The sequence below is a fragment of the Delphinus delphis genome, chromosome 3 (genome assembly GCF_949987515.2).
Source record: "Delphinus delphis chromosome 3, mDelDel1.2, whole genome shotgun sequence".
Classification (NCBI taxonomy): domain Eukaryota; kingdom Metazoa; phylum Chordata; class Mammalia; order Artiodactyla; family Delphinidae; genus Delphinus; species Delphinus delphis.
Window position 1 is genome coordinate 82,226,379 of NC_082685.1, and position 13,849 is coordinate 82,240,227.

Consider the following 13,849-nt stretch of genomic DNA (forward strand, 5'->3'; position numbering starts at 1 on the left):
GGGAAAAGCTAACGTAAGGGGTGTGCAAGCAAGCTGGCCACAGCTCTGCAGCACACGTAGCTGGTTGTCTGGTCTTACAGGGCCAGAGGAAACTACTGCATTCAGAACAGGTCCTCAGGCGGGAAGGAAGGAGGAGAAGCCTCACAGCTGGTTCCCTCCTGTTTCCTGTCTCTCTCTGGTTGCTGCTCCACAGGGTGTGACCTCCACAACAGCTCAGGGTTGTGCACCTGACAAGTCCAGGCAGTTGCTGAGGAAGCCAGGGCCTCTGCAGGGCGGTCTCTCCTTGTCACCAGGGCTGCCCTTGGCTCCTTTGTCTGTGGGAGGGTGCAGGGCAGCAGGGAAGCCATCACTAGAGCCACTCTGGCTGAAGTAAAGACAGAGGCCATGATCTATGATGGGAGGTGAAGCTAAGCGATCATTCTGGGCCAGTTACATATTCCTTGCAGCAAACTTACTAAAACAATATCCTCCTATAAAGCCCAGGTGTTTTCCTCCCTTCCCCTGAACCTTCCTAGATGCTTTGCACTTTTCCTTGTTTCTGGTCATGTGTGTACTTATTGCATAAGACCAAATACTCCTTAAAGGAAGATGTTGTAACACACCCATCTTTGAATTCCTTTCTGCATACAGTGGGCATTCAATAAACATTTAAAAATAAAAATTAATATTCTTAAATTTGCTCTGGTATGACAGTCAGCAGATGCTATAGGGACTGAAGATTGAGAAGGAATCTATAAAGTAAAAAACCACTATGGATAGCAAATTACTCCTTTAAGGGGAACTTTATTTTATATTACCAAAAATAGGGGACTTCAACAAACTAACTTACATGGCAATAGTCTTTGTGTTTTCCTCGTTCCATGTTATTTTACTGATGGAAGCATGTAAGCATACAGTTAGAGACAGGTTAACACTGACACAGGAGTTTTTCTCTATTTTAGGAATAAGAAAAATCAAAATCCTACCTTGCAAGTGTAGAAGTAGCAACATAATTTTGTCTTAAGGTAGTATTAATCCATCACTTCATTCATTCAACACTGATTTAACATCTATGTACACAGCATTTATGTACAAGGAATAGTGTCAGGTGGTATGAGAGATAAAAGGCATGGTTGTTACACTCATGAAGTTTATAATCTGGTAGGTGAAAGAAACTGAATAGAAGTTACTGTAACACAAGTTTGGATTAAGTAAATTCCCTTAATTCTATTATTAGTTTTTTATTCTGTGATTAGTTTAAAATGTTTGTTCACTGTGAATACCCAGTAACCAGAAAGGAACAGCCTAAGAAAAGTAGACTATAAATATTAATTTGAAAATATTTTTTAAAGCATTTATATTATACCCTGAAAGAGTCAGGATAGAACCATGTGGTAGACTGCCAAACAACTTTTTAATAACAACTGGAATACACAATTAAGAGTAGTTTGGTTTTTTTTTTTTCATTTACTTCATCTTATAATCTTTACTCAAGAACTGACACAAAACCTAACCAACAGTTCAATGCTTTTGAAAATACTACTAACTAGATGGTATTGAAGCCTATTGGATGATAACAGCTACTAATACAGAGAAACTATGGATTTATCACAGTTAGTTCACAAGCAAACACCAACAGTTGCCCAATGGGACTAATTTAATCAGTATGCTTTTCCAAAAAAATATGCTACCAAAAAAATCCTAGTACTTACAGTCCATAAAATAAAACGTTTTCAGTCCTGAAAAAGATGTTAAAATCACTTTATAGAAGAAGACTGATTGGAGAGGTTTGTGTGACTTGCCTAAAGTCACATGACTAGTTAGTTGACGGGGCACAGAGTCCCCATCACTCTAATATTCTAGATTAGGTAAAATGCACATGATACATATTTTCAAATATAAATATTTCTCAGCTTCTTCTTTTTTATTGAAGTATAGTTGATTTACAATGTTGTGTTAGTTTCTGGTGTACAGCAAAGTGATTCACTTATATATATATTCTTTTTCATATTATTCTCCACTATGGTTTGTTACAGGATATTGAATATAGTTCCCTGTGCTATAAAGTAGGACCTTGTTATTTATCTGTTTTATATATAGTAGTTTGTATCTGCTAATCCCAAACTCTGAATTTATTCCTCCCCTACCCCCCTTCCCCTTGGTAACCATAAGTTTGTTTTCTTTGTGAGTCTGTTTCTGTTTTGTAAATAAGTTCATTTGTATCATATTTCAGATTCCACATGTAAGTGGTATCATATGGTATTCGCCTTCCTCTTTCTGATTTATTTCATTCAGTATGATAATCTCTAGTTGCATCCATGTTGCTGCAAATGGCATTATTTCATTCTTTTATATATATGTTTTATATATTATATTATATATATTATATATTTTATATATTGTATATATGTACCACATCTTTATCCACTCATCTGTCGACAGCCATTTAGGTTCTCAGCTTCTTCTATGTTGCACAAAACCTGATAAATCTTTTTCTAAGTATTCTAAAGTGTTTGAAATTACCATTACACATGAACAATTTTATTTGATCAATATTTAATAAATTTCTATTATGTGTTGGGCACTGAGTTTATGAAGACAAAAGACAAAAGAAGTATAGTTTCTGCCTTGAGTGTGGGAAGCAAGGAAATGGAAACAGTGAGAATATCAAAGGTGAGCTGTGCTGGCCTAGGAGTGTGTATAAGGTCCTGAGGCATGAGGGAAAGTCTCCAGAGAGAAAGAGCTGCATAAGAACTGAGTCTAGGAAAACTGAGAAGGTGCTTACCAGACAACAAGGGGAAAGAAGGGCACTTACAGAGGAGCTGCATGTGCAAAGCACTGAAGTGTGGAACAGCTGGGCCTGCCAGAGGAGGGAGTGTGAAAGATAATGCTAGAGGGGATACAATCACTGTGCCAGATGGCCAGGCGCTTCAAATCAAAAGGCCCTGGGAGGAGCCTGAAATTAGCTGTAAGAAACAGGCAACTAACTGTTGAAGGACTTTACGAGGAGCTGCCTGCTCAGCTTTATTTTATAGAAAAATGACTTTAATGTCCATGTAAAGTGGCCTGGAGGAGCCGAGCCTGCATGTTACAACACTAGGAGAATAATTCTGGTCAGTGATGAAGGAACTTAGGAAACCAAGAAGGGGGAGGGAGATGAGCAGCACTGATTTCACCCTTTTCTTACAATAAATATAAAACTGCCAACATATTTTTAGAAGAGTAAATACTTCCCCAACAATATTCTCTCAATGATTTCCACGCTGTTTATCATGAAGTACACTCAGGTTAAGACTCTACAGTACATACAATTGTTAAAGTAAAACTCTTGTCTAAAAGCATTAACCTCTAGTGTGGAATATTCTGTTAAGGTTGTTATTCTCAGAAAGAAGTTCTGATTTTTTTGTAAAGAAGTGAAAAATTCTGACATTTAAATGCAATACAGTCACACTTTTACATAAATGCCCTCCTTCATCCTATCTGTTTTTACTTCCTTCATCTGTATCACAAATGTGTACATGAGAACTTTTAAACAACAGACAACAGGTGCCTTAATCTACGGCACTTGCCACAATGTTGAATAGGTGCCCAATTAACACCAACATCAAGTCTAAGATGTATTTTCAACTATCTTCTACATTGTGATGTGAATATTTAAAAAATTAAACAAAGAGCTCATCTATCTAGAGTTTTCCAAGCAAAAGTTTCACAACTAAATATTCAACTGAGGGCTACACTTAAACTCAACTAACAACTATCACATCAGACAAACACATTTAATGCTTATTGGGTCAACCTAGCAATTTGTTCCGTTTACATTTTCACTTTGCTAAGGGACAGGGACCCAAATATTTGAACAATGAATAGGTCCAGAGAGTCCTTCTGCCTACCCAACTCTTTTTCTCCCCTCAGAGTCATCAATAATCAATTGCACAGATTTAGTAATTACTCATTTACATATTTAAACTGACATTTTGAAATGACAATGAGAAGCTGACAATTAACTGTTCTCTAAGGAAATGCCCTTTCTCTCCATACGGTTTCTACTCTGGGACTAACACTTAAAGAGATTTTCAATTTACTGAACAACAGAGAGTCTCCCCAGCTGAGACCCCCATGGAAACTCATTTAGAGTGCAAATGCCTCACCTTCTGTACCCAGAATTTAAATGCCATTCCCACTGATGCTAAGAAGCCAGTTTTAAAATGAAAATTCATCTGCACCATAGACCTTGGGTAAATTAAACAGGAAATAACTTTAAGGCTTTAGGGGTTTTAATAGGTTTTCTGGTGTTAGCTGTGCAGCATTTATGGTAAAACAGGCTCTCAAGTAAGGGCCACAGGTTCATTCTTTTTCCTTAGAGGCTATGTTATCTTGGCTTCCTGTCTTAAAACAGAGATATTAATTCCTGTTGCCAGAATTAAATGAGATAATATATGGACCAATTGATTGTAAACTATAAAAGCTTCTATACACATTTGCTATTATTACTTCAGATGTTCACTAACCTGCTGACTCCAAATTAAGACTGTAAAATAAAGGGCTGGTGGAAAAAAACAAAACTATCTTGAAAAATATACTTACTAAAAATGCATGTGAACAAATTGGTCTATAGATTCAACACAACCCCAATCGAATATTCCAGCTGCCTGTTTTGAAGAAACTGACAAGCTGCTCCTAAAATGTGTATGGGAACTCAGAGGACTAAGAATAACCAATCTTAAAAAGAGAAGAACCAAACTGGAGGATTCACACTTCTCAATTTTAAAACTTACAACAAAGTAACAGTAATCAAAATAGTGTGGTACTGGTATAAGGACAGGTATATGTACCAATGGAAAAGAACTGAGAGTCCAGAAATAAACTCTTATGTTTATGGTCAATTGATTGTTGACAAGAGTGTCATGAAAATAGGAAAGAACAGTCTTTTCAACAAATGATGCTGGAACAACTTGATAGCCACACGCAGAAGAATGGACTTGGACCCCTTCTTCACACCATACACAAAAATAAACTCAAGATGGATCACAAACCTAAATGTAAGAACTATATCTATGAAACTCTCAGGAGAAAACATAGGAGTGAATCTTTGTGACCTTGGATTAGACAAAACCTTCTCGGATATGACACCAAAACACAAGCAACTAAAGGTCACATAATGCATGATTCCATTTACATAAAATATCCGTAATAGGCAAATCAATAGAGATAGAAAGTAGATTAATCGTTACCTAGGGCTGGGAAGGTTGGGGCGAAATGGGGGAGTATTGCCACCATAACAATATTAAAACTTCCTAACCATGAAAATGAGATGCCTTTCCTTTTATTGAATCATTTTAAACGTACTAGAGGAATGATATGGTATAGATATGTCACCAGGAAAACAGAAATAATACACCTTAATTATGGGATAATGGGTGATTTTGATTTTATTTTTTTGATTTTATTTTTATATATTTCTGTATTTTGCAAATTTTCATCAACAAAAATACCTTTTATATAACCAAAAAGAAGTTATTTTAAAGGAAAATATTATATAATAAAATATACTTACATTTAAGTATCTCATAAACATGGAAAATGCTTGAAAGATTTTTCAACCTATATGGACATACCACTGTTGATTCTTGGTCATTTATTCATCAGAATTTACTGATTGAGTGCTATATGTCAAATACTGTGCTAGATCCTGAGTATACTGTTTTAATAAAACAGACATGATTCTGGCCCTCATGAAGGCCAATGGGAGAACGACAATAAATGGGCAAAGTAATAAATAGAAATGTAATAACAAGTTGTAAAGAGTGCTTTGGAAGAAAGCCAATGGTGGGATCTTAGTTCCGTGAACAAGGAATTGAACCCATGCTCTCGGCAGTGAAAGCACTGAGTCCTAACCACTGGACTGTCAGGGAATTCCCTAACACTTTGATACAGTGGTCATGGAAGTTCTCTCTAAGGCAACAATGTTTAAGCTGAGGCTTGGGGACTAGATATAAATGTTAAGTGTTGGTTTTAGATATTTGTCAAAATGTTCAACAGTTTCTTAAACTGAAGGATAAAAACAAGAAGCTTTAAAATTCCAAAGGGAAATTAATTTCAACAAATAGAGTAAAACCACCATCTCCTACAACATGATATATAGGGCTCCCAAAACTCATTGTAAGGTTAATAAATGCACCAGAAGAGCCTGCTGTGGTCACACTGTCCAAGCTATGGCTTGGCTCCACCTGACGGTAGTTGTCTGCTCCACCTAAGTATCCATGGAAATGATTCTGGGTCCCTCTGGCAGGCTGGAAGCTCCAGGGCAGAAGTAGCAACTCCAGGAACCTCCAGCTAGCTAATACCCTTTTTGTCAGTTTGATGGGGAAGGCTGAGCCAAGGGGATATTTAAGACACAAAGCCCTAACTTTTACCTCCCTGCTTCCTGAAATGATGTACCCTGATATTTCCCCAATGGCCTCAGTCTCCCTTCCACTCATTCTTCCTCCAAATATAACATCTCCAGCTCACTCCTGTTTGAGGATAAGGGCTAGGTAAAAGGACTGGAGCCAATATAGTTGAATTTAGGTTAACATAGGGAATTTTATTATACGTATTGGTTGCTACTTGCCTACCCAATATCCATTTCCCACTCTTAATAACAGAACTCAGCTTTTGTATAGGAGGCGATGTACCCAATTGGATGACATACTTCCTTAAACTCTACTGCAAGTAGGCATGGTACAGTGATGTAGTTTGACCAACATGATGTCAATTTAGGGATCTGGGAAAGCTGTGCTTTGATGATACAGGCAGCATTCATTTCAGCTTCCTCTTACACCTTCCCTCCCTAGAACTTGGAGATGAAGTTGGAGACGCAGCAATCATTTTAGAACTGCGAGATAACCATGAGGATGAATGCTCCATGTGAAGAATGCAATGCAGAAAGATACAAGGAAGGTGGACATTGATACCACTCTGGAGCTGCTGCCTCAGCGTGGATGGCCCACCTCAAGACTTCTAGGTGTGACAGTCAACACTTATTTGTGATTCTATTATAGACAAACTGAAATCCTAAAGGATACAGCTATTTATGATTAGCATAAACTTGACATCTTTAGAAGAATTCAAGGTTTTCAAGGTTTTAAAGCAGAAAGCCCAACTCTCATGTTTAATAAAAGAGAAAATTCACAGCATTCCACACTTTATCTCCCACTGTACAGTGGTCAGTAAAGTCATTAAATAGGGGCAGCACGAAGGAGTGACATTGGAAAGGGAGTCATTATTTTCATTAACTCCATTCCTCAAGCATACCAAATAAACATATATTCCAATAAAACTGTGCTTGCTATGTAAACACACTTCTAGACAAGTTCTCTGGTGCCTGCTTTCATGAGATTGCCATCCCTGAACTACTCCTATATGGAAATTATGTCACAGCCTAAAAATAACTTCCAGGGCAACTCTGCCCACAGCTAAAGTTTTGGCTTTGGGTCCACTACTGCACATGCCTTCCAACTTTCAAGCAGATATATTAAAGTGATGTGGCTCAAGGAAGGATAACATTTTTTCCCACTTTTGCCCCAGCAGGTTTCTACCTTCATCTAAAATTCCTTCTTTAACATCATGCCCTTACAATGCTTCACCCTCCAAAACAAAGTTCTCAAACTGTGCTTAAAGAATTCATTATCCTTCAGTGCTCCTATAGCCCCCATTCAAAACAATATGAGCATTTACACAGAAAGTGTAGTTCAGGTAAAGCAACATATTAATAGGATTAGTGGGAGGAAAGGAGAGAATTTTGCTAGTTTTCTATATGCACTCTTGCCCATCTGAAATTAAATTCTTTTTGCATTCTAACATGAAGAATGTAAATAGTTTTTATTATTGCAAATGAGATAACGGCTTTTCAAGTAGGAAAACAACAACAAAAAAACCCTAAACGGGACTTCCCTGGTGGCGCAGTGGCTAAGAATCTGCCTGTCAATGCAGGGGACAGAGGTTCAAGCCCTGGTCCGGGAAGATCCCACATGCCACGGAGCAACTAAGCCCGTGAGCCACAACTACTGAGCCCGAGAACCACAACTACCGAAGCCAACATGCCTAGAGCCCGTGCTCCGCAACAAGAGAAGCCACGGCAATGAGAAGCCCGCGCACCGCAACGAAGAGTAGCCCCCACTCTCAGCAACTAGAGAAAGCCCGCGCGCATCAATGAAGACCCAACGCAGCCAAAAATAAATAAAGTTAAAAAACCCCAAATCCTAAACTATAGGATGAAATTTTTTTAACCCAGAACCAAAACAGGGAAAGACTTCCAGATAAAAATCTATATGAGGTCAACTAGAGTTACATATTTTTTTCCATTTCATAACATAATTACTCCATACAGTTTTCTGATATCTTTCTAATGTTTCCCAATGAAACTTCAGGAAAGTAATAAAGTTCAGCAAAGAATTATCATAATTGAGTGAAGTCCCAAATAAGTAATTAATTCTTTAACTGTCAAATTCTTTTACATGTCAAACCACCTGTTTCAGAGATTTTTTTTTTAAATTTGGGGTGGGGAGGGATTCCCCACTCTTTTTTTCTCTAGGTAGGCAAGGACAAACTGCAGGAGGCATCCTGGAATTTTCAGAGGATCTTCGGCATCACCAAGACAAAGGCTAAAGAAGGATGTAGTACACAATTCAGGCTGCCTACGCCTTTGAAGGCAATTCACATTTCGGCGCGTACAGGCTTCAGCGCCCGGTGTCGACCTTTCATATAAGCATACCAGAAAACATTACGATTACCTTCTTCACCATCAGTGTCTGATAAGTGATAAAAATTTGGGCAGAAGTAATTATTTTGCCAAGCCCTGGCGCTTGACGTTGCAACACCGCCCCTGAAGGGGAGCTGGAGGCAAGCACAGCGAGGGCTAGGAGTGGTCGCGCAGAGGCGCCCCGAGACCCCTCCGGAGGCTCACCTGGTTAGAGCGCGGAGCCGGGCTAGGGCGTAGGGTCTATTTCCAGCCTCACCTCTAAACCCCTAGTTTGCACCTGGGCGCTTCGTTCCCCTCAGGCTAATAGGTTTATTAAATCAGTACTGAGCGGCAAACTATGCCCATTCTTTGGACTCCGAAGTTGGGAACGCAGGGTCTCTGCCACACGAAAGTTTTTCACAGCTTGTTTTCATGGTCAACTCTGTCACTGAGAGCGCATCCCTATCCTGGTCCGGCCCCGGGTCTGTCCACCGAGCAACCGGACAAGATCGCTGCCTGGTGGCCCAGCATCTTGACACCCACATCTGCAGGACAGCCTCTTCTATCGGGAACAAGTGGCCATAACTCGTCTCCCCACAGGCAGGAGCGCTCCGGGCTCCGGGGGGGAACTCCCATCCGAAAGAGATGTCTCCCAATGCCCAGACAAAGACGGCGCTGGGAAAAGTTGGACCAACTGGCACCTCCAGAAGACAAGCAGAGCAGCCCCTCGGCCTCAGTGGCCGAGCTGGCGACGCGCTCTCAGAGTCGCAGGCAACTTTTCGCGTGAGCTTCTGAGCAACTTGCTGGAAGTTGGGGACGAGGGGCCAGAGGAGAGGTCAAGGGCAGCGCCGAGAGGCTGATCGCGCCCCAGCCTGTTTCGCGGACCTCCCCGAGTACCTGCTAATGTAGCCGTCGCCGTCGCCGTCGCACGTCTGGAAGAGGCGCCGCATCCTCTCCTCCTCGCCGGTGCTGGACGTGTCGCTGCTGCTGCTGCCGCCGCCGCCGCCGCCGCTGCCGCTGCTGGCGCTCCCAGCCGCCGCCGCCATCATGCGCCCGCTCCCTGCTCGGGAGGCGGAGGACGCGCGGCCGCGGGAGGAATCTGCGAGGCGCACACGCGCTCGCGGCCCCGAACCTGCCTGACGACTGAGCATGCCCAGTGGCCGCCCGGGCGCTCCAGGAGAGGGATTCCAGCTCTCCGGGTTTTGCCCGGCCTGGGAAGATGGGCGCTCTGCAGTCGCGGGAGTAGGCACCTTAGGGAAGAGGGAGGAGGGGGAGGAGGCTCGTGGAGTCAGGGAACTGAGGGTGGCGACGGGGACGCGAGGGGAGGCCGCCCGGGTAGGGTGTCAGCGTCGTGCATCCGGCTAAGAAGCGGGCTCTCGACACCTGCGGACGCTCCAGGCTGAGGGAGCGTGTTCTCTGGCCAGAACTCTTTTCACTGCCCCAAGTCATGGATTTCTTTTTCAGGAAAAAGATAAACGCTTCTGTTTTTGCAAACTCAAAGCGGGGCTCGTGGTCCTACTCTGCTGGACTGCGCTGGATTCTGTACCCGTAACCCCAAGTAAGACCCGGAATGACTGATCTTTTATGCATTTTTAACTCCTATCAAGAAATCTAATCCTCCTTGGGTCTTCCGCACTAGACTGGGAACAGTCTGCGCTCCTACGTGGCATTGTGCACATTTGGTCCATTTCTGGAAATGGCTCACCCTCCTGACCTGGCATCACTAGAATTTGCCCCATCAGGTTTAATAACGTCAAGAGGGAAAGTAATAAGTCTCATTTGATCCACACCACAGACACACCTGAAAGATGTCTCTATTATTGTCAACCCTATGATTTAGGAGGTAAAGTAACTACCTCATGGAGTTATCTTGGTGATAAAATAAGGTAGTATATAATGCACTTATGACAATGCCTGCCACCTACTAAGTGCTCAATAAACGTTAGCTCTCATTATCTCCAACTTATAAGAAAACTGAGGCACCGGAACTTGTTTAAGGTTTCAAGCTTAGTGTAAGGGCAGAGGCAGGCATTCTAACTCCAGAGCAGGAGCCCTTAAACATGGCAGTATCCTTCTACCACAGCAGAAAAGGAACCACAATGAACTAACTAATCTGTGGTTTAGTGAATGACTCACTATTCTGTCCCAGACTTTCTGCCAGAGGTCTATGAAATCCTGTGGAAGTTTTAAAACACATCTGTAGATTCTTTGGCACACCTCTCATCAAGAGGTGGAGTCTGTCTCCTCCCGTCCAACTTGAGTGGACCTTTGTGACTTGATTTCTGAGGCCAGGTTAGAAAAGAAAATACAGATTCCATTTGGCTGTCTCACTTGGGACACGGATCTTTGAAGCCTTGAACTACCTTGAAAAATGTTTGGCTATGCTGAAGCTACCATGCTGGAGAAACCATGTGGAGAGACCATGTAAAGACAGAAAGAGATGCCCAAGGAGCCTTAGGTGTTTGAGGCTTCCCAGCCCAGGTGCTACACCTGAGTGAGTCAGTGAGTGAGCCTTCAGAGGATGCTAGCCCTAGAAGCTGCAAATGCATGAGAGACCCTGAGCAATAATTGTCTGAGCCCAGCCAATCCCCAGAGATATTAAAAGGATTATTGTTTTAAGTCATAAATTTTGAGTTGATTTGTCACGCAACAATAGATAACTAGGATACATTCATGTGTTTTGAGACTGTCTGCCAGGTCATGAGGAAGGTGTCTCTGCCCTCTTCTCTCTTGTCTCTACCCCATCCACCTATTCCTACTTTAGTTCTTTTTAATTTTGTAAGTTCCCAGTATTTCAGAGCACTTAAAATCTTATGATGAATAGTATGCCATCTTGGAAAAGTCTTATCAATATACCCAATAATATTTGCTTAAAAGATGCTGTTAGCAATACAGATATTGCTGTCTACAACTGAACAAGGACTAATGCCCAAGTTTCAATAAATAAATAAATATTTAAAATCTTTATTTTTCCAATTTTTCATAAATAAGATTTTATTATTTTCTGACAGTAAACAGCCAGATAGGAGTTGTTACCTTCAAGTTCTCCTAGAAAGTTGATAATTTGGGGGGAAAAAAAGAAAAAAAGCATTCTTATAAATATGCATGGAGGGTCAGGAAACCCAAAAGGTTTTCCAGGATCTGAGTAGATCTCTTCATAACCAAACTCCATTTACACAGAAAGTGGAGTGTAAACCTCAACCAATTATATCTCAAAGCAAAGGATGTTTTTCTCCTGAGAGAATACGTGCATGACAGCTCTGGGGATTTAAGTTTAAACCATCTTGAATTAAATCTGAACACATAAAAAGTGGATCTTGACAAATTTCCTAAACATTTGTTCATGCTTGAGTAACTCAGAAATGGCTGAACGGATAGGTTCAACCTACCAGAAAGAAAATTTGCTTCTGGGGCTTCCCTGGTGGCGCAATAGTTGGGAGTCTGCCTGACAATGCAGGGGACACAGGTTCGAGTCCTGGTCTGGGAAGATCCCACATGCCGCAGAGCAACTGGGCCCGTAGCCACAACTACTGAGCCTGCACGTCTGGAGCCTGTGCTCCGCAACAGGAGAGGCCGCAACAGTGAGAGGCCCATGCACCGCGATGAAGAGTGGCTCCCGCTCGCCGCAACTAGAGAAAGCCCACGCACAGAAACAAAGACCCAACATAGCCACACACAAAAAAAAATTTCCTTCTGAGCTAATATGAAGCATATGAAATTTCAGCTGAAAAGGTTACTAGGAAAGGGAGAAATTTCTAAGACGTTGAAAATAGAGATGCCATATGAATATAAAGTTGATAAATGTAAAGTAGGAGCTTGGAATGAGAGCAATACCCATAACCATAAATCTAACAGTACTGGTTATGTCATAATTTCAAAGGTTTTGTGCATTTATTTGAGATGAGTACATAGCTCAACATTGTTGTCCTTATCCAGTTTTTTTCCTTCTCAGATTCCTCTTGGTTATAATAATACTTCATACTTATGTAAAACAGATCAAAATACACTGTATACATTACAAGATATACTGTCTTCCATGTCTAACGTTGCCAGTTAAAACAACTAAAACAAGAGCAGCACTGTGCAAACTTGATTATCTGGTACTTGCGCTTCCAAATTCTGTTTACCTGAACTAGAACTACACACTAGAGTTGGAAATGAGGATCCCTATGGTGCCTTCTCCCAGCCCTTCTCTCTTTCAGGTGTTTTTATTAGCCCAGCTAAGTTCCCATATCCCTCAAGAAGCCTTCCTTCACCTCCCCAGGTCACACTGATCTCCCAGACCCCTCCTAGCTTGAAGCACACATTTTGACAGCAGAATCATGTAGTTTAGTGGTGACTTGCCTCCGCCACCTGGAGCATCAATTATAACAGTGAGGTAGAGCTGAGGGGGCTTGACTATCTTTCATTGAGCCCTTGACATAGATCAGTAATGGTGTTTAAATACTCTAATGCTACCTAGTGGGGGAAAGTGTTTATCATTCCTATTTATGGGGCAGGGGATGGCAAGTGAGGGGAATTAAATCCAAAAAGTTTAAGTAATGTGACCAAGTAAAGGAGCTGGAATTGAACTCATATCTTCCTGTCAAGCTCATGTTCTTCATGTTTACTTCACATTGTCTTAATATCAGGGCCAGTGCAATTCATGTTAGGCATTATACTTTTTGAGTGACACTGAAAAGGGATAACAATGATAAGCTTTACTATATTTGTCAGTCATATATTTACAATCATAGGAAGTTAACATGAGCTTTTACAATTTGTCCCAGGTTGGTTTTCTGGGAAGCAGACTCCAAGACAGAGTTTCACGTGCAGGATGCTTACTTGGGAGTGCCCTTGGTGCCCCAACATGTGTGGAAAGGAGGTGAAGGGAGCAGCGTGGAAAGAGGGAGAAGTCACGCTATGATGTAGGCCCCAGCGCATCCTTGTCTGACCTCACAGAAAGCTCTGGAGCTAAAATGGCCTATATTGGTTCCCTATTACTATTGTAACAAATTATCGCAAACTGACTGGCTTAAAACAGCACTAATATATTATCTTACAGTTCTGAAGGTCAGAAATTTGAAATGAGGGGCTTTCCTGGTGGTCCAGCTGTTAAGCCTCTGCGCTCCCGATGCAGGGGGCCTGGGTGCAATCCCTGGTCAGGGAACT

At 41.5% G+C, this 13,849-nt stretch overlaps 1 protein-coding gene across 2 annotated transcripts in view; it reads right to left on the minus strand.

Annotated features, from left to right (window-relative positions):
- The window catches only part of MCC (MCC regulator of WNT signaling pathway), a 463,984-nt gene that overhangs the window by 421,641 nt on the left and 28,494 nt on the right, over positions 1–13,849 (minus strand). Inside the window, exon 1 of one of the 2 annotated variants that reach the window (XM_069540594.1) lies at positions 9,596–9,696. The exons of the other annotated variant lie outside the window; for it this stretch is intronic. Coding sequence (XP_069396695.1) covers positions 9,596–9,648 — 53 coding nt within the window. The 5' untranslated portion in view covers positions 9,649–9,696. Of the gene's footprint in view, positions 1–9,595; positions 9,697–13,849 lie in introns of those variants that run through there. 2 annotated transcript variants of the gene reach the window in all.